The following is a 21,753-nucleotide window of genomic DNA, read 5'->3' as shown; positions in this document are numbered from 1 at the left end:
AACTGAATTAGAAAAGTGTAGGGGACAAATCACCAATATAAAACTAGTTCGGAATTGTGGCCATTTGATCATACAGAGGAGACGGTGATTATCACGAATTTGGTGGCTTATAGGGGTGGAAGCGGTTGTAAGAAATAAAATGAAATACCTAGAGAGAATCAGTGTGGGGGCAGGGGGTAACTTCCCAGAGCCCACCCCTTCTCTGCAGACCGCCAATACGGGGGATGTGGGAACTCCGTGGGTCCCCATGTCTTGCTCCTGCCCCTTCCATGGGACCTGCTCACCTGACTGACGGCATCAAGAGGAAGAGAGGACGGGGTCGGGGCTGAGAGGAACCCATGCCAGAGGCTGTTTAGGAAAGGGAGGTCCAGCTACCTTTGTAGGTTGGGTGCTGCTTCTTTTTGGCCAGTGAAGGTGACTTGCTGGAAGGGGCTGTGATAGAGCCAGGGGTGTCAGAGAGGCCGCCCCCCAGGAGCTCGCTGTCTGAGACTGCAGGCTGGCTCAGCTCGTCCACCAGGTAGTCCTCATCGTCTTCAAGAATGTCCCCTTGGAGAAGGAAGCGAATCACAGGAGATGGTTGGGGTGAGCACAGCCTGCCCTCCTCAGGGGTCTCTTCCACCCCAAGGCCTGGAGATCTGTCAGGATGGGCTCAGGGACAGCAGTCCCCGGTGCCTGCCTGAGGGGCACACATGTCATCAAGGAGGGACTGTGACTCCGTCCACTCCTGAGACACGGTGGTGGCCCAGCCTGCAGCCATGACGTGCCCCAACCACTGTGCTCAGTTGAGCAGTGCAGGCGCCCCGAGGATACCATGTTGTGTTTCGTTTCTGTTCCTGAATACTGCCTAGGGTTAACACAGGAAATGTCAAGCTTGCACCTCAAATATGCTTGTAACTGCCCAAGGCAGGGCTTCCGAAGGGATCTCTAAAACCTCATCCTTAGGGAAATGCAAAGAAAAACCACAATGAGCTACCATTTTGCACCCACTAGAATGGCTGCTATTAAAAAAAAACACACAGAAAATAACAAGTGTTGGAGAGGATGTGGACAAATTGGAACACTCATTCATGGCTGGTGGGAATGTAAAATGGGGCAGCCACTGTGGGTGAGTTTGGTGATTCCTCAGAAACTACAGAATTACCATGTGAGCTACCAATCCCACTGCTAGGTACATACCCAAAAGAACTGAAAATAAGGACTTAAATGGATAAGAACAAGATGTTCCTAGCAGCATTATTCACAACTGCCAAAAGATGGAAACAACTCAAGTGTCAGTAAACTGATGAATGGACAAATAAAATGTGGTATATTCATTCAATGGAATATTATTCAACCAAAAAAAGGGAATGAAGTCCTGATCAAGAAACACCATGGTTGAACCCTGAAGACATCACATTGAGTGGAATAAGATGGACACAAAAGGACAAATATTGTATGATCTCACTGATATGAAATAACTAGAATAAGCTAACTCATAGAGTCAGAATCTAGACGATAGGTTAGCAGAGGCTGGGTTTGGGGTAGGGAATGGGGAGTTAATACTTAAATTGTAGAGAGTTTCCATTTCGGTTGATCATTATGTTTTGGTAATGGATGGCGGTAACAGTAGCACAACATTCTGAATGAAATTAATGCACTGAATTCTACATTTGACCACAGTTAAAAGGGAAAATATTAGGTTGTATGTATGTTACTAGAATAAAACAAAAAACAAACAAACAGGATTGTACAACACAGTGAAGCCTAATGTAAATGATGGACTGGACTGTTAACAGTATAATTATTAAAATGTTCTTTCATGAATTGTGAAAAATGTACTACACTAATGCAAAGTGTTAATAACAGGGTGGTATGTGGGAACTCTGTATTTTATGCCTGACTTTTATTTTTTATAACTCCTCTAATAAAAAACAGAAACCCTCACACCTCTTGCTTGGAGACCATCATGCCTGGCCTGCTTTAGCATACTGATTGAGAAAAGCTCTCACTGGGTTACTTACCTTCTGACTCATAGTCCAAAGTTGAGAAGTCAAAGTTTTCCTCTAGCAAACGGGAATTTGCAGTGGGTGACACAGGGGCCATGCTATACCGTTTTTGGATGATTTCCTCTTGCAAACCTTTTAGCCAGCCCTGGGTCTTTGGTCTAATCTTCACTGCTCTGCCTTTCACCTATGAATAACCATCAAAAACAAAAGAATGAACATAGCCTAGTATTACATATTGCCTAAGAGCTACCTCCTGAAAGCCTCCTTGTTGCTCAAATGTGACGTCCCTCTAAGCTAAACTCAGCACATAAATACACTACATTTCCCCAGCATGGGACATGACTCCCAGGGATGAGCCTCCCTGGCACCAACCAAGTGCCGACTAGCAACACATTTGGAAAATCACCTTGACCAAAAGGGGGGAATATTAAATACAAATGAGTTTTTATGGCTAAGAGATTTCAAAGTGAATTGGTGGGTCATTCCTGGGGTTACACTTATACACGTCTCAGGAAGATCTCATTGACTGCCACAGTAAACAGTGTCTCAAGCAGGGGGGCTCCTGAGAGCTTCAGAGACATCTAGACACTATAGGCAGGGCAGACAATCTCAGGAATCTGGTACCTGTCAGTGGGCCTTACCTTGGAATATATGCTCCCAATGTAACAGTTAGACTAGACTTATTTATAATTTCCCGAGACATGGCTCTTCTGTCCCTTTTATTTGAACTTATAATTAGCACTCCAGTCATTAAATATATGTTCCAGAGACTTAATCTTTGGTCTGTTCATATGCCAGTGAGTCCTGAATCTCAGCAGAGTTGCAGCCAACATCTACTCTCCAGTTCATTGGACTCATCCAGGACAACTAACAAAAGGATGATGATGGACAGTACCCATCCCCAAAAACAGAGAGTACCTACAACTCAAGCAAAACAGTTCCATCCATCTGCCCAAGGGATCTAAGCCCTCTCTCAATTGGAAGCCGGGTGGGTATCACCATCCCCAAGTCCTCAAGATTGAGGAATGAACAAACCTAAGTGGGGAATGAAACTATGGACTAAAGTAGACTTATTAATATTCTAGCAATGGAAAAACTTATAATATTGATGCAAAGGCTGTGGCTAATGCAGGTTCTGAGAGGAGGAAGAGTGAAGATTAGGTGTAACATGGGGGCATTCTGGGGACATTGCATGACATTGCAATAACGGATAAAGACCATTATACATTTTGTCAAAAACCATAAAATTGTGCGGGGCAAAGTGTAAAACTACAGTATAAACTGTAGACCATGGTTAGTAGCAATACTTAGTGTGCATGCAGCAATTGTAACAAATGTACCACACTAATGAAAGATGTTGCTAATGGAGAAAAGAGTGGGAGAGGGAAGGGATGGGGTACATGGGAATCCCCCTAAATTTCTGAAGTAACATTTATGTAATCTAAAGCTTCTCTCAAAATTAAAACAAAACAAAACAAAATAAAATGGAGCTCTCAAAAAATTGTGATTTAAAGACCAGGTATAATTCATTATACCAAATATTTTATACTGGTATATTATTCATAAAATGTGTGTAAAAACAAACTTTAAGTACATATTATTCTCATATATATCATGGTTAATATGTATTATTGGCGAGTTAAAATTCTGCATTTAACTATGGAAATAAATATCAATGTTATACTAAAAAACAAAGTGAATGATATGACAATTTTATGATTTAACTAAATGAAACATTAACATTTTAAAAAAGCATAAATGAACGAATGAGAACGATTCTCTGATCACATATCACTTCTCACTTGAACTCAGCAGGAGCTGGGCCGACCTCTACAGTCTGCCAAAATTCAGAGAAACAGCCAGGCCAGGCTGCAGCCCAGCTCACACACATTTGGTTTAAATAAGAGTTGAACTATCATCTGTTTTTATTCATGGGTGAATTTTAAACCAGGATATTACTAGGATGGAAGCTAGAGATGAGCTGTATATTCCAAAATACACACTCCAAAGAGAAACATGACCACACGTTCTGTGGCAGTTTGATATGGTTATGAATTCCAAAAATAGATATGGGATTATGCTTGTCATCTGGTCTGTACCTGGGCGTGATTGAGTTATGATTAGGGCTTTGATTGGGCCACATCATTGGGGTGGGGACTCACAGATAAAAGGCATGGAAAAGGACAGAGTTGAGGGTTTCTGAGGTCGAAGTTTTGATGTTGGAGTTAGTTTGATGCTGAAGCCTTAAGCTGGAGCCCCGGAAAGGAAGCTCACAGAGGAAAGAGAAGCCAGCCCCAGAAAGAGAGGAGTGCTGAGCCCAGGAAGAAGCAAGCCCTGGGAAGAGAGGAACCTTGAACCCAGACAGAATCAAGACTCTGGAAGGGAGGAACCCAGGAAGCCTGAAACCTCGTAGACGTTGGCAGCCATCTTGCTCCAACACGTGGAAATAGACTTTGGTGAGGGAAGTAACTTATGCTTTATGGCCTGGTATCTGTAAGCTCCTACCCAAATAAATACCCTTTATAAAAACCAACCAATTTCTGGTATTTTGCAACCCTCTGGTTGACTAATGCCCTTTCCCAGGTGGAGGTGCAAGGGTAGGCAGGACTTTGCTCTTAGACTCACTCTCTCTCCCAACTCTGCTTGTCGCCAGGGCTGGAGACGGCACGATGGACCAGGAGGAAGAACCCTTGCTCCTTCCTCATGTGGGGTCTCCACCCAGACACAGGCTGGGCGCAGGCCAAGGCAAAAGGAGTGGGGAGACATGGCCATGGAAAGCAAAAGGCCATCATGGGGTGAACCAGACCCCATGACCGGGCACGCCTTACCTTCATGCCATCTACTTCCAGGACTCTGAGAGCTGAGTGACTATCCGCAAATGTCACCAGCATCTGCCCCTGGTTGATCCTGGAACAAATAAGATATGCCACATCAACTCGGAGGACAATCCAGTGCCTCTCTAGCCTGATGTCCCCTCTGGAAGCCCCGTCCACCAGGGTGACAGCTACCTGACCAGAACGATGGTCCCGTAACTCCCCAAGGTTTGCATGAGTTCAGCCCGCAGATCTTCAGGAAACTCATTTTTCTCTTCCAAGGTGGGAGACTGAAGGTTGACGATGACGGTGGCATCCAGGGGGCCTTGGAAGGAGGACACCTCCTGGAAAACTCTCTCCCGAGCGGCCACGTCCACCTCTTGTACTTCTACCTCCACGACGGCCAGCACAGGTCTGTGTTAGACATGAAAGGAAACAGTTGACCACCAACCTGGGACGAGATGGCTACACGAAGTCCTGACAACTGCCCCCCACCTGCAGCTGCAGCTGCCAGGGTCCTGCAGGAAAAGGGCAACGAGCCTCAGCCCGAGGATGTGGCCACAAGCATGTGTTAGCTGTCCTGAACCAAGGGCTCCCACTTTTATCTATGGCCAACCTTAATATGATTGTAGCAGTTTGATACTGATGAATTCCAAAAAGAAATATTGGATTATGTTTGTAATCTGATTGGTATCCGGGCATGACTGAATTAAGATTAGGGAGTTGAGTCTCCACCCACCAAGGGGTAGGGACTCACAGATAAAAGGCATGGCAAAGGTCAGAGTTGAGGGTTTCTGATGTAGGAGTTTTGATGTTGGAGTTTGATGCTGAAGCTGTAAGCTGGAGCCCTGGGAAGTCAGCACACACAGGAAAGAGAAGCCAGCCCCAGGAAGAGAGGAACCTTAAACCTAGAGGAAAGCAAGCCCCAGGAACGCAGGTACCCAGGAAGCCTGAACCCTGGCAGACGTCGGCAGCCATCTTGCTCCAAACAGACTTTGGTGAGGGAAGTAACTTAGGCTCTGTGGCCTGGTATCTGGAAGCTCCTACACCAAATACATACCCTTTATAAAAACCAACCAATTTCTGGTATTTTGCATCCGCACCCCTTTGGCTGACTAATACAATGATCTTGGCATTTTTTTTTTCAAAAGATGATTTGGTAGAACAAAAATACTGTTGTGCTCCAAAGATTAACCTAGCACTTGGACTCAGAAACTTTCCTCTCTTCCTCTCTTTTGACCTAGTAATCTCACTTCAAGGTCTTTATTCTAAGAAAATGGTCAGATTCAGACAATTTTTTACAGAAGGTTCTTCATTACAGCATTTTTGCATGAGGGGAATAAAGGAAATAATCTGACTATTCCATAATGGGGAAATAGTGGTGATATTTCCCATGTAATATTACCATGGGATATTACCCATTATTATCCATGTAATAATATGCTAGGCAATCAATAAGAATAATGTTGTAGAAATCTAGTTTGTAAATACAGGAAAACATCAGCAGGAAATAACACAACGTTACTCCATTTTCCACAAATTTAGAAAATCCTTTACTATGAAGATTATGAAAAGTGAGACTACCTTCAGAATTTGCATTACACCTTACATTACACTGAACAATTTAATAGTTAAGATTTTAGGGAATGTTTAATTTGATGAAAGTATTACTAACCACTTGTGAACCATGTTCACATATCCATTTGCATTCAAATTACTATATTATTTAGAAACAATTCTTATTAAAACAGAAACAAGTTCTGTTGGATACTTTGACACCACCTAAGTAGCAGCTGAATGAAACTACTTGTATGTGAAAATAATAAATGTAAACTTAGCACACCCAATAATTAAGTCCTCAGGAATTCAGATTGGTCTCTATAGATATTACCAGAAAAAAGGAGTATTTCCAATTAAGAAACACAAATCCCTCAAGTCTTAAGGATATGCCACTAATTCATAATGTCCCACATACACACATTCTACAAATACAAACTGCTACTATGAGGTGTACCTTGAGACTCTTACAAATACCGATGATTTGGTCAAACATTCAAATCAAAGTCACAGAGGTTGGGGAAGAGAAATTCTGACTGAGCCTAAGCTGATTCCTCCTCCTTGGGGTCTCTCCTAAATTTCAGCAGTCCACAGCTTCCTCCTCCATCCTCTCCCATATCCCTGGGAGGCCCCGTGCACAGACTTTAAACGCTCCTCCCATTCCTAGCCTCGAGGGGACTCACTTACACGCTCCATTTCTCGTCTTGACGCTGTGCCCATATTCTTGCTTCCAGTGATCTGTAGGTAACTCCTTAGATATGAAGCCAAACTCATCTTTCTCCCCCAAAGCCTCCTCCTCCTCCTCCTGGCCATATCTAGATTATCCTCGAGTATCCAAATTAAACATTGGAATGTTATCCTCAACTATGGTTAACTGGCCAAAGTTCTTTCGATCCTATTCAAGAATCTCAAGGCCAGCCTCTCCACTGTTACGACCTTAATCAATCAATCATTGGTAGGATTTTAGCAGCATCGTCTGTGGTAGGTCAAACTATGTACCCCGGGATAAATCTCAGTCTCAATCCCTTCTTGTGGTGTGAATACACATCATTAGGACCTTTTGAGGATGTTATTTTAGTTAAGGTGCGGCCAACTGAATTAAGACGAGTCTTCATCATATTACTGGAGGCCTTTTAGGAGAGAAAGTCAAGGCAAGAGGCAGAAGCCAGAAGACCACAGAACCCGGAAGAGAAAGAAGACATGACCACGTGATGGGAAGCCACGGCACCCAAGGCCAGCCGGCCGTCAGGACGCTACTAACCCTGGGAAGAAGCAATTCTTCTGGCCTTGGAAACCACGAGCCAGTAAGTTCCTGTTACTTAAGCCAGCCCACCGGTGGTATCTGTCACAGCAGTGGGGAAACCGAGACAGTGTCCCAAATGGTTCTGGTACCAGGCTCCCACCTCTCTAGGCCACTGTCCACACTGCCCGTGCACGTTCTTAAGCCACAAAGACTGATCACATGACCCCTCCCCTTAAAAAGGCTCGATGGCTTTTCCTTGTCTACAGGCGGAATTAAATCCTCAGCTGGCCACACGAGACCCTTTGCAGTGTGACTCCAGCTGACCCCTATAGCTTGCCCTCTCCACCGCCCAGGCCTCCTGGGGCTTGGCCGCTTGCTGCTCTAGAGGCCACCAGGTGCTTTCAGAGGCTCTGGAATTCCTCCTGACCTCAGCGTCCTGCCCTCTTCCTCCGCCTGGGAGACTCTTAATAACACTAGTGATGGAGTTCAATGTGACACCTGTGACGCAGCTCGGCGTGACACTTGTGACACTTGTGACGCAGGTCAGTGTGACACCTGTGACGCAGGTCAGTGTGACACCTGTGATGCAGCTCGGTGTGACACCTGTGACACAGCTCGGTGCATCACGTCCCCAGGAAGTGACTTCTCCCCTCACCAGTGCTTCTGAAGCTCTGTGTTCCTTAGCTCTGAGGAAAATTCCTCATGTACTATGATTTGTCTATAAACATGTCATTCTCCCCTAATAGAATTTCTCAAAGGGCAATCGTGTTGTTAAAAGCTGGACTCAGGCAGTGGTGGCTGTAGCTCAAGTGGTTGAGCACCTGCTTCCCATATACGAGGTCCCTGGCTTGATCCCCAGAACCTCCTAAAAACAAAACAAACAAACAAATGAGAAAACCAACTCTCATTAGGGAGTAGATGTAGCTCAGTGGTTGAGCACCTGCTGCCCACGTACAAGGTCCTGAGTTCAATCCCAGGTACCTCCTTTTAAAAAAAAAAAAGCCTGGCTAACAGATGTTTAATATACGCTTTTTTTAAAAACACTTTTTAAAATTAAAGTTAATAGATCACAAAGAACAGTACATTAAAAAACATTAAAAAAACAAAATATATGTTGAGAATATATGACTGAAAAAAAAAAAAAGAATTAAAACAACAATGGCAACGGTGTGGGAAAACAGGCACTTCATATACCACTGGTGAAAGTATAAATTGGTATTACTTTCCTGGAAAGAAATACGGTATATAAATCATAAACTCCAAAAATGTACCTACCCACTGACAAAGCAAAACATTTCTACTGTAATTTATTACGAAGAAATAATCAAAGATGCTGCAAAAAAAACCCAAAAACCCAAAAAACTACTCAGCATTTTCACTACTAACTATATCACAGCAGTGAAAAAGCAGAATGAATTTACATGCCTAACCATAGAGGAACTGATGCAATAAGTCACCTTATAGTCACAAAGGAGAATACCAGGAAAACTAAAATACTAATGTGAGAGGGCTCCGCTTCTGGGAAGATACAGCAGGCATTCTTTTCCCTATTCTTTCCTCTAAGTACAACTAAAAACCCAGACATTACATATAAACCAATAGAGGACTCTAAAAAGTGGAGAGAAAAAGGCAGGTCAACTAGGAACCTTGAGATCCAAGGAACTACATGGTGGTGAAGTCTCTGTAATTTATTTTTCCCTCTAATATCCCCAAAAACAGCAAACTAGAAATGCCAACAGGTGCAGACAAAAAAAAAGGCCCCAAGAGAGGACTGTAGATGAAGGAGTATGAAACTCCAGGAATCAGCTCCTCCACCCAGACGACTACTGAGCTGGCAGGAGCTGTCTGAGACTAAGCTTTTGACACTCTGGAGCCTAGAGGAGCACTGAGTAGCACCCAAGAAGGGTTGGAGGAAGAGACTATAAATTGTGGCACATATTTATGAATTTCACTCTCTGAGCAGGGGCTGCCGCCCCATGCCCCAAGCACGAGGCAGGCAGCAGTGGGGGCTGCAGCCCGGGCTCCTGGTGTGCTGGGTGGTGTCAGGGTGGGCTAAAAGGACCCAGTCCCGCAAATCCAGGGCTGTGTGCCCTGATCGCTGATCACTGCTCTTGCTTAACTACTTCAGCTAGCTCGGGAACTGGCTCTGAGAGTAGCTTTGGTTCTGACTCCTCTTAGGCAAAATTGGCAGAGGAGTCTGTCTTGAAGAGGCAGTACATTTTTTTTTCTCTTTTATTTTCTTTTCCCCATTTGCAAGCAAAAGTCATTTGGGAAAGGTAAAAAATTGATGGCTCTAGCCCTCAAAAGCAGCAGCGGCAACAAAAAACCCGAGTAATCCCAGAGGAGTGGGAGAACTACATTTCCAGAGGTAGAAAAAAATACTCAGAGCATCCAATTCTAAAAAAAAAAAAAAAAAAAAAATGACAGAACACATAAGAAACAGGAAAGTATGGCCCATTCACAGGAAAAAATAATTTGACAGAAACCATCTGAGAGAAAGCTCACATATTGGAAATATTAGTCAAAAACTTTAAATCAACTGCCCTAAATATGTTCAATAAGCTAAAGAATTCCACACCCAAAGAACCAAAGGAAATTAGGAAAACACTGAACAAAATAAAGAGATGGAAATATAAAAAGGAAAATTTTAGAGCTGCAAAGTTCAATAATTGAAATGAAAAACTCATTAAGTGGATTCATGAGCAGATTAGAAGAGGCAGAAGAAAGAATCTGTGAACTTGAAGATATAATAATTGAAATTACCCAGTATGAGCAGTGGAAAGAAAAATTAATGGGGGGGAAAAAAAAAAAGACCTTGCAGGACATGTGGGAAACCATCAAGCATACCAACAAATACATCAGTGGAGTCCCAGAAGGACAAAAGAGAGAGAAAAGGAAAGAAAAAGTGAAGAAATAATGATTGAAAATTTTCCCAATCTGATGAAAGACATGACTTCAGGGAATCTCAACAAACTCCAAGAAATGGCCTTGCCACTGGACATACAGGGCAACACCTATTACAGTAATGAAAGGCAAAATGTCAAAAGCAAAGTTTTATGACATTTTTCATTTTTTAATACCCTGAATTATTTTTTACTTTGTTTTTCTAAATTAGTTTGTATTCTATTTCTAATCTTTAAACCTATCATTACTATTTCATTTTCCTACTAATTGAATTTGGCAATATATAAGGTTTCATTTTTTAAGAAGTTTTGGACCACAGAGGGGTTCAACTATGGCAGGGGAGGAACACTGGTGTGGGGTGTTATTGATGGGGGGCACATGGTTGGAAGGGAGTTCTCTAGGGCATGTATATAGGGTATATAAAAATATTCAGATATTCGTTCGTTATTTTTGTTTTAGTAAGAGTTACAAATGACTGAGGAAGTGCTGAGTTCCTAGCCAGGGGAGTTTGGTAACATTTCCCAAGTGCAAGGGCAAAAACCAGTGAGAAAAATGGTCCAATGATGAGCCCTTGATACTGAGAACTATACTTACGGGTCCGTGTGCCTGAAATATCAACTAGGCCTGGAGCTGCAGGGTACCTAAGAGTTAACCCTCCTGAGAGCCTCCATGTTGCTCAAATATGGCCACTCTCTAAGCAAACCCAGCATGTAAATGCATTACTTTGTTCCCAGGGTAGGATATGACTTTCAGGGATGAGCCTCCCTGGCGCTGAGGGATTACTAGCAATCACCAGCTGGTGATGCAACTAGAAAAAGACCTTGAATAAAAGGGGGAAATGGTAAAGACAAATGAGTTTATATGGCTAAGAGACTTCACATCGAGTTGGGAGGTCATCAGAGGGGTTGCGCTTATGCATATCTCAGCAGGATCCCAGAGACGGCCAAAGTAGATACAACCCCAGGCACTGGTGCTCCTGAGGGCTACGGAGAAACACAGATTCTATGGTCATGGTAGATGGCTCTGGAGTTCAGTGCCTTGTCAATGGGCCCTACTTTGGAAGTTGTGCTCCTGAGTGTGATGGAGTTGGACTCATATGTGACCTTTCTACCATGTCTCTTCTGTCACTTTTACTGAATCTGTGGTTGGTACTGGGGTTGGTGTATACTCAGGAGACTTGAGTCTCTGGACTGGCCATGTGACAGCTGGGCCCTCAGCCTCAGCAGACTTGCAACTCCTATTTTCCAGTTCATTGGGTTTACCCAGGTCAGCTAACAGGGAGGTGAAGATGGTTAACCATCACACCAGGAAACCGAGAGTGCCTACAACTGCAACCAGGAGAATCACATCCATCAGCCAGGTGGGATCTAAGGCCCCTCTTGATTTAGAGGTGAAGTAGACATCACCATCCCAGGGTCCACAGGATGGAGGAATAAAATGTGGATTAGAGTGGATTTACTGGTATTCTACTATAGAACTATTGTGACTCTAGCAATGGAAGAAATTGTAGCACTGATGTGGAGACAGTGACCACGGTAGTTACTGAGGGCAGGGAGAGGGAAGAAGAGATGTGATGTGGGGGCATTTTTGGGAATTGGAATTGTCCTGAATGATATTGCAGGGACAGATGCTGGACATTATATACCCTGCCATAACCCACTGAATGGACTGGAGGAGAGTGTGAACTACAATGTAAACTGTAATCCATGAGGTGCAGCAGTGCTCCAAAATGTTTTCATTAATGAGTGCTGCTTAACCCCATCAGGTGAAGCCTTAAAAGGGGAAGTGATTCCAGCATTGAGAGACAATTTCCCAGCCCATCTTTGGACAGCCAACACCTCCCAGAACTCAGCAAGAACTTTCACTGGACTTTCACTGCAGCCCCTGGTTGCGGCCTGCCTGCGGAACCTGGACTTGTGCGTCCCCACGGCTGCGTGAGAGACTCCTATAGAATTGCTTACTATTGACAGATATCTCTTGTTGATTCTGTTTCCCTAGAGAACCCTGACTAATACACAAAACAATACTCAATTTGTGAAAATTGAGTATGGATAATACAGCATACATAAGAGTACTTTACCCTGAAACAGAACAATTGTACACTAATGTTACAAGATGTTAATAGCAGGGTGATATTTAGACAAAATAATAATCAAAACGAACTATGGACAGTAGTGTATATTAACATTTTAATATTCTTCCATCAATGGTAAAAAAGGAAGTACGCCAAGTGAAAGAGACTACACAAAAAAGTACTATATTATTGCTGACTCCATCTATGTAAAAGTACAAATAAATTACTGAGATGGAACTAGATTAGCAATTATGAATGGCAGGGGACTTAGGTACTACTAAGTCCCTCAGATGACTACTAAAGGGAGGGCTTTTTGTTGTTTTTTTGTTGTTGTTTTTCCTTTCCTGTTCGGGTAATGAAAATGCTCTAGTATTGACTGAAAGATAAATGCACAACTCTGATCTTACCAAATGCCAATGACCGTATACTTTAGATGAACTGTATGGTTTATGAGTATGTTTCAATTAAATTAAGTTTTTTTTTTTAAAAAGAGATGGGCTGTTTGGAGTGAAAAACAGGATGCACTCTAAGCTGTAAGAAAATCACCTGAAATATATAATTTATATAATATATAGGTAGACTGAAAGTAAAATGCTGAAAAGAAATATAAGGCAAAAGTCAAAAGATGTGGTCACTTTGGCCAAAGAGAAAATGAGTAACAGCTGACGCCCACCACAGATGAGGTCAAAATCAAAATGTTAATCATACTGAACTATTTGCTGCTTCTTTATAGCTCTCTTGGCTTCCCTCAGAGGATTTTTGATTGGAGACTTTTTTCCCCATGGGAATGGGAGGTTTGGTGCTGATGCTAGGTAACTGTCATTCAATGTATTTATTGTGCCTGTTATGGTGACTAATTAGATGAAGAATTGTTTGCAGTTTTTTGGTAAACAAGCACTTTTAGAATGCTTCCATGAAAGCCCAAGATAAATAAAAATACCTTTATATTTATTTAAAAAAAAACACTGATCAAAAGAAAGCAGGAGTGGCTATGTTATCAGATTAAAGTAGAATTCAAAGCAAAGAAAATTATCAGGGACAGAATAACATTATCTAATAATACAAGAGTCAATCCAATAATATATATAGCAATCTTAAATGTGTAATCACTAAACATAGAGGAGCAATAAATGTGAGTTCAAAACTGATAGAAGTGGGAAGCAGATGTGGCTCAACTGATAAGAGCGTCCGCCTACCATATGGGAAGTCCAGGGTTCAAACCCAGGGCCTCCTGACCCATGTGGTGAGCTGGCTCACACACAGTGCTGATGTGTGCAAGGAGTCCTGTGCCATGCAGGGGTGTCCCCTACATAGGGGAGCCCCACGCACAAGGAGTTAGCCCTGCATGGAGAGCTGCCCCATGTGAAAAAAAGCACAGCCTGCCTAGGAGTGGCACTGCACACACACATGTAGAGCTGACGCAGCAAGATGATGCAACGAAAAGAGACAGATTTCTGATGCCGCTGACAAGAAAGCAAGCAGACACAGAAGAACACACAGTGAATGGACACAGGGAGTAGACAATGGAGGGAGCGGGGGAAGGGGAGAGAAAAATTAAACCACCACCAACAACAAAACTGATAGAACTGAAAGGAGAAATAGCCCACATCCTGGGCCATAAAGCAAAACTTGACAAATTTGAAAGAAATGAAATCATACAGAGTATGTTTTCTGACCACAGTAGACTCAAACAAGAAATCAGTAACAGAAAGATAGCAGCAAGAAAAAAAAAAAGGCATCCAGATGGAAAAAGTAAAACTTTTCTTATTTGCAGATGATGAGATGACAAATAAAAAGTCATAACAAGGCTCCTAGAGCTAATCAGTGAATTCAGCAAAGTGGTGGGGTACAAGATCAGCCCCCCAAAATCAGTATAGTTTCTATACAATAGCAATGAACAATCAGAAGAAGAAATTAAGAAAAAAGTTCCATTCAAAATAGCAACTAAAAGAATCAACTATCTAGGGATAATTCTAACCAAGGAGGTAAAGACTTACACACAGAAAACTACAAAACACTGTTAAAAGAAATCAAAGAAGACCTAAATAAATGGGAGGATAGTCCATGTTCATGGAATGGAAGACTAAACACATTGTTAAGAGGGCAATTCTACCCAAAGCAATTGGCAGACTCAAAGCAATCCCAGTCAAAATTCCAAAACACTATCATTGCAGAAATGGAAAAGCTAATCATCTAATTTATATAGAAAGGGAAGGGGCCTAGAAGATGCAAAGCCATTCTGAAAAAGAAGAATGAAGTTGGAGGACTCACACTTCCAGATCATTAAACTTATTACAAAGCCACAGTAATCAAAACAGCACGGTATTGGCACAAGGATAGCTCAGAAATCAACCCTCATAGTTATGGCCGATTGCTTTTTGACAAAGTGTCAAAGACCATGCAAGTTGGAAAGAAGAGTCTTTTCAACAAACAGTGCTGGGAAAATGGGATCTCCGTTTGCAAAAACAAACAAAGAAGCAAGCAAATAAAAGAGGATCCCTATCTGACAACATATAGAAAACTAAACTCAAAATGGACCAAAGAAGTACATTAATCTTCCAGTAAGGATCAAAAAAAAAAAAGGGAAATATACTATGGGAAAGAAACTAGACACAAGGTACTCCATAGTGCTTGACTCCATCTATACAAAATATAAATACAAATAAACTAGAGAGACAGGCACAGAATGGCAGCTGTGTATGGCAGGGGAAGCATAGGAAGACTGAGAAGTGATGAGTTTTTTATTATTATTGGAATAATGAAAATCCTCTAATAATGACTGAAGTGAGGAATGTACAAGGTGCTTATACCAAATACCACTGATTGTACACTTTGGATTATATGCTTTATTTACATATATCAATAAAAATGATTTGTTTTTTTTAAAAAATGGATCAAAAACCTAAATATAAGAGGCAGAATTATCAAACTCCTAGAAGAAAATGTAGGGAAGCTTCTTCAGCACCTTGTGTTAGGCAACGGTTCTTAGACTTTACACACAAAGCAAAACAAAAGAAAAAAATAGATCAATGGGACCTCATCAAAGTTTAAAACCTTTCCATCTCGAAGGATTTCACCCATGAACATAGAATGACATCTATTCAGCAGGAGAGAATATTTGGAACCACATATCTTATGTTTAATATCTAGAGTATATATAAAGAAATCCTTCAACTTAGAACAAAAGATAAAATAAACCAATTAAAAATGGGCTATAGATTTGAATAGACATCTTTCCAAAGAAGATAAACAAATGGCCAGAAAGCACATGCAAAGATGTTCAATGTCATTAGCCATCAGAGAAATGCAAATCAAAATCATAACGAGGGGAGCGGATTGACTCAAGTGGTTGAGGGCCGGCTCCCCATGTGCGAGGTCCCAGGTTCAATCCCCAGCCTCTCAGGAAAACCCACAAAAACCCCACACTGAGAATACTATTTCATATCCATTAGAATGGCTAATAGGGAAGCGGACTTGGCCCAGTGGTTAGGGCGTCCGTCTACCACATGGGAGGTCCATGGTTCAAACCCCGGGCCTCCTTGACCCGTGTGGAGCTAGCCCATGAGCAGTGCTGATGGGCACAAGGAGTGCCCTGGCACGCAGGGGTGTCCCCTGCATAGGGGAGCCCCACGCTCAAGGAGTGCGCCCCGTAAGGAGAGCCGCCCAGTGTGAAAGAAAGTGCAGCCTGCCCAGGAGTGGCGCCACACACACGGAGAGCTGACACAGCAAGATGACACAACTAAACAAGACCAGATTCTGGGTGCCGCTGACAAAAATACAAGCAGACGAGGAAGAACACCCAGCAAATGGACACAGAGAGCAGACAACTTGGGGAGGGAGGGGAGGGGAGAGAAATAAAAACACAAACATAAAAAACAACTTGTGGGACACAACTAAGGTAATGCTGAGAGGGAAATTTATTTCAGTAAATTCAGAGAAAAAAAGAAAAGTCTCAAATCCATAATCTCAGCTCCTGCCTTAAGAACCTAGAAAAAGAACAAAATGAACTCAAAGCAAGGAGAAGGAAGGAAACAATAAAGACAAGTGCAGAGATTAATGAAACTGAAAAGAGAAAAATGAGAAAAACCAACAAATAAGTGATTCTTTGAAAGGATCAATAAAATTGACAAACCTCTGCCAAGATTGGCCATGGGAAAAAAAGAGGAAACACAAATGATCAATTATCAGGAATGAAACAAAGGATATCCTCCACAGCCCCTACAGACATCAAAAGAAGAAGAGAATACCACCAACTCTACACACATACATTTGACAACTTAGAGGTCAAACTCCATGCCCTCCAAAACCTCTAGGCCCAGATGGTTTCACTGGAGAATTCCACCAAATGTTTGAATTATTGACTGCAAGGAAGCATTAACACCAATTCTACCCAATTTCTTCCAGAAAAAAAAAGAACACTTCCTACATAATTTTATGAAGCGAGTATTAACTGATACCAAAACCAGACAAATCTGTACGAAAAAGGGAATAGTCCAGACCAATATCCTTCATGAACACAGATGCAAGAATCACACTGCTGGTCCCTTCCTGTTGGCTTGGGACCCTTTGATTGGACTGACTCAGCTGAGGGCCACTTGATTGGATTGCTTGGGTGGGGCATAGCCCAGGGTAGGTCTTGGTCCTCTTGCTGGAGTCCTTTATAAACGGGAGAAAGGAGGCTGCAGATGGAGAAGAACTAGAAGCTGAGAGAGAAGCTGAAAGCAAGGGAGCCTGGAGGAGAAGGCAGAACCCGGCAGCCTGTGCCCCACGGGCCTGATTGGCTGTGAAGCCTTGATTTAGACATTTTTCTCAAAATGTAAACTTTTTTTTTTTTAAGATTTATTTTATTTATTTCTCTCCTCTCTCCCCCTGTTGCCTGCTCTCTGTGTCCATTCGCTGTGTGTTCTTCTGTGTCCGCTTGTATTCTTGTCAGTGGCACCGGGAATCTGTGTCTCTTTTTGTTGCGTCATCTTGCTGCGTCAGTTCTCCGTGTGTGTGGCCCCACTCCTGGGCAGGCTGCGCTCTTCGCGCAGTGTGGCTCTCCTTGCGGGGCGCACTCCTTGCGCATGGGGCTCCCCTAGGCAGGGGGCACTCCTGCATGGCACAGCACTCCTTGTGTACATCAGCACTGCGTGTGGGCCAGCTCACCACATGGGTCAGGAGGCCCTGGGTTTGAACCCTGAACCCTCCATATGGTAGGAGCCAAATCTACTTCCCAAATGTAAATTTTTAAACTAATAAATCCCCGTTGTAACAGCCAACCCGTTTCTGGTCTATTGCCTTGGCAATCTTTAGCAAATGAAAATACCATGGAATACCACTCAGCAACAACAACCAAAAACAGGCTACTGATACATGCAGTAACTTAGCTGAAGCTCAAGAGAATTACCATGAGTGAAAAAGCCAATTCCAAAAGGATACCAATTATATGATTCCATTTATATAGCCTTTTTAAAGTGACAAAACTCTAGAAATGGAGAACAGACTAGTAATTGCCAGGGGGTAAGGAGGGAGTGGGGCAGCAGGGAAGTGGGTAGGGTTATAAAAAGGCAACACAAGGGGCCCTCGTGGTGGCGGAAATGTTTTGTCTTGACAACGTCCTAGTTGTGAACTTGCACTATAGTTTTGCAAGCTGTCACCAGTGGGGGGAACTGGATAAAGGGTACATGGGGTCTCTGAGTAATTTCTTACAACTGCATGTCACTCTACAATTATTACAAAATAAAAGGCTTAAAGGTATTAATGTAGCAAGTAAGAAAGTAAATGATAAAACAGTTGGCATAGTGTAATCCAAACTTTCTTGTACACACTTGTACACTGAGAAGCGTGCATGCACACATACACACGAGGTACCATTTTTAGTGCAAAATCTTCTAATGTATACAGAAAATGCATTGGAAAGACACATAGCAAACCATCCCCAGACAATGCCTGAGAAGCTGGAATGATGGACGGACGTTTTATTTGGTTACATATTTTCCCCCAGCTGTCACTAATCAAGATGTTCTACTTTTGCAATTAGAAAACCAGTAAGTGTCCAAGATGGCGCTCCGACGGGTTTGTCCAAATAAGCACAGTTCCCCGTCTTGGTAAGTAAAGGCTACGCCATTCCTCCAGCTGCTCAGGCCAAAAACCCAGTGTCAGCCTCAGTACCTCCCTCGCATGCCCCTCTGCCAATCTATGTAGAACCCAACCACTTGGCACCGTCACCTACTGCCACCGGTCCCAGCTGTCACGGACACCCTGACACCCAGCTGCCGCGTGGCCCCGCTGCAGTCTGAGTCAGACAAGCCGCTCCTCCGCTCAGAGGAACACCCCAAGTCCTCTTCCGGCTTGCAGGGCTCCATGGAATTGGGTTTCCCCGTACCTCTTCCCTCACTCTTTTGGCGCCAGCTTCTCCCTTCTCCTGGACTCTGATGTTCGCGGCCGTGCTCGCACCACTTATTCCCTCGATGCGCAATGTTCTTTCCCCAGATGGCACGAGGTTCATTCTGCCATTTCCTCCAGGTCTCTGCTCCCGGCCACTTGTTGGGAAGGTCTCCCCTGAATAGGTGTATGAATCTGCACCAGCCCCTTGCCTGCCCCCTTACATTTTTTGGGATAGCACTGAGAGCTGTTTGCCACCCATCTCTTCTCACTAGGAAATAAGTTCTAGGAGAACATGGCCTTTGTTTTGTTCACTGCTTATCTTCAGTGCCAAAAACGGGGCCTGGCATATAAAGTCCCTCAATAAATCCTCGTTGAATGAACGTTTTTAAATATACTCATTCAGCCAGCAAACTTTAAAGTCATATCCGGAGCTTTCTCAAGGGTCACGTCTACATGTGTATTTACAACAAAATGTATCTAGAGGGAAGTGGATTTGGCTCAACTGACCTGTGTGGTGAGCTGGCCCACGCGTAGTGCTGATGCGCGCAAGGAGTGCCGTGCCATGCAGGGGTGTCCCCCGCGTAGGGGAGTCCCACGCGCAAGGAGTGCGCCCCATGTGAAAAAAGCACAGCCTGCCCAGGAATGGCGCCTAACATTTGGAGAGCAGCAAGATGACGCAACAAAAAAAGAGACGCAGTTTCCCAGGGCCACTGACAAGAACAGAAGCAGACACAGAAGAACACACAGCGAATGGACACAGAGAGCAGACAACTGGGGGGGGGGGGGAAGGGGAGAGAAACAAATAAAAAATAAATCTTAGAAAAAAAATGCATCTGTAGAGTTTAGATGTATTAACTATGCAACACCAGCTCTTTTCTTACTTTCTCTCCTTGGAAAGGTGAGTTGACACAATCCTTCTGGTGGAGCCTTAGGAAGAGCAGACCCTGCCTTACCTCCACCTCTCAACGCCGTCAGCACTCAGGGGCAGCCCGAGGCCCACCCCTGCTGAGAAACACAGCTCCCTGCTTGCGCTCCACCCCAGTGCACGACGCGAGAGGCCAAACAACAAAAGCCCTGAATCCAAGACGGAAAACACCTGTGCTGTTGGTAATAACACAACAGTAGAAAAAACATTTCTAACCAGGGGATCAACTCCATCGTGGACAGTTGGTGGAAGAGTAGACTGCAATTACAAAGAAAGGAACCAGGTCTATGCCATCAACACAACGGTGTCTAAAAAATACTACGTGGGAGAAAATAAAAGTGGCCAGAATGGCATCGTCCATGAAAATTTAAAAGATACTAAATGCCAGAGGCTGTGGCATCCCTGATGAATTGGAGCGGTGAGAAAATGTTAATGTTTCTGAGTTCTTAGTCCTTTTGCTGTTTCTTACACACGTGTGCAAATCTTCCGTGGGGAGGGGGTGCCCGAGTGGCCCCGGAGACACGCACCTGTGGTCCGACGCCTGCAGCTCGGCTCGGCCGTAGTAGAGGAGCGCGCCGGGGCCCCAGGCGTGCTTGACCCCGCCGTCGGCCGTCAGGTCGCCGTCCAGAAGGTTGAGCTCTCCAGCTACTCCAGGTTCCATTCGAGAGACCCACAGAGACACAAAAGCGCATCAACGCGCGGCTGCTGATGACAGAGCTTGTGCGCGCAGCACCGCACGCCTCATCCGCTCTGCCCCCCCGGCTGGAAGCCACGCTAAGCTGTTTGGGGACTGGAGACCCTCAGTCGTAGGCGACCCCCCAATGGGAAAAACCACCGGCTCCGGCCATCCTGCCCGGCAGGCGGACTGTGGGAACACGGGATTTCCTGCCGCGAGGGCCCCGGGAACGACAGCTCTGCCTCGCTCTGTCCTTGAAGAGGGGCCGAGGCTCAGAGTGACCTGGAGCCGCTCGGGCCCCGCCTCCCGGGACCCCGACAGGTGTCTCAAAGGAAATTCGTTCTCTCCGTCTCTCCATGCCTCGAACAGCAGCCGAGCAAAAACGGCTGCGTGAAGCACACAAGCACGTGTGCATGTGTAAGAGCGTGCGTGTGTGTGCAAAAGGCAGAGGGGGCGAGCCCCGAAGCGCGGAGGGGACAGCCAGGAACAGGCTCCCCGCGGACCACGTCTCAGGGAGGACCCCAGAGTGGGATCCCCCGGGCACGGCTTTCAGAGCTTAGGGGGGAACTGGGTGGCGACTTCGGGGGGAGGCTGCTGTGGGTGCAGCCCAGCGCCCGGGCCCGCCGCCCCTCCGCCAGCCCTCGAGGCGCCCGCGGCGCTCACCCGTCTTATCCGAGGGGCGCTTCCTCCCTCCACCAGAGGACCCTGTCCGTCCAGGCGGGCGTCCTGCACTTGTCGCTCGTGTCGTAGGCGGCGGAGCCCACGTCGTACTTGTAGGTGGGCCCGAAATCAATGGGGCCTTCGTGGAAGTCCTTAAAAATCTGTTTGGAGGAAAAGAGGGCACAAGACTGTCTCAATCCTCCCGGATGCCGAACGTTACGGGGCAAAAAATAACAAGATAACGTCCTCTTCTTCCGAAGGAACAGACCTACTTGACACCAGCCAGTAGGTTTGAAACCAGACCTCCCTGCGCCGCGACGTCAGCAGGACGGCCCCTTCGCCCACCCTCGCCCAGCCTGCTCCAGGCGCCCCGCTCGCCCTCCCTTGGCAGGCGCTGGTGGACCAAGGCTGGGGGTTTCTGGGCAATCCCAGGGCCTGGGGCGATGCCTGGCCCGAGCTCAAAGGCCACAGTGGACCTTGACCAGATGCCCAGGAGGCCGGAGGCCGGGATTCAAGCAGAGCGCCTCTGTGTTTGGCTCTGCGTCTG

The 21,753-nt window shown here is 44.7% G+C and overlaps 1 protein-coding gene across 1 annotated transcript in view; it reads right to left on the bottom strand.

Moving 5' to 3' along the window:
- Positions 1-21,753, bottom strand: part of SYNJ2 (synaptojanin 2) — a 128,142-nt gene that overhangs the window by 14,415 nt on the left and 91,974 nt on the right. Inside the window, 7 exon segments of the mRNA XM_058289618.2 lie at positions 376-546; positions 2,001-2,169; positions 4,814-4,892; positions 4,994-5,212; positions 20,398-20,515; positions 21,210-21,234; positions 21,236-21,367. Coding sequence (XP_058145601.1) covers positions 376-546; positions 2,001-2,169; positions 4,814-4,892; positions 4,994-5,212; positions 20,398-20,515; positions 21,210-21,234; positions 21,236-21,367 — 913 coding nt within the window.

Source organism: Dasypus novemcinctus, chromosome 28, assembly GCF_030445035.2.
Source record: "Dasypus novemcinctus isolate mDasNov1 chromosome 28, mDasNov1.1.hap2, whole genome shotgun sequence".
Lineage (NCBI taxonomy): Eukaryota > Metazoa > Chordata > Mammalia > Cingulata > Dasypodidae > Dasypus > Dasypus novemcinctus.
The sequence above is the reverse complement of the archived record's forward strand: the minus strand, read 5'-3'. Positions and strand labels throughout refer to the sequence as shown.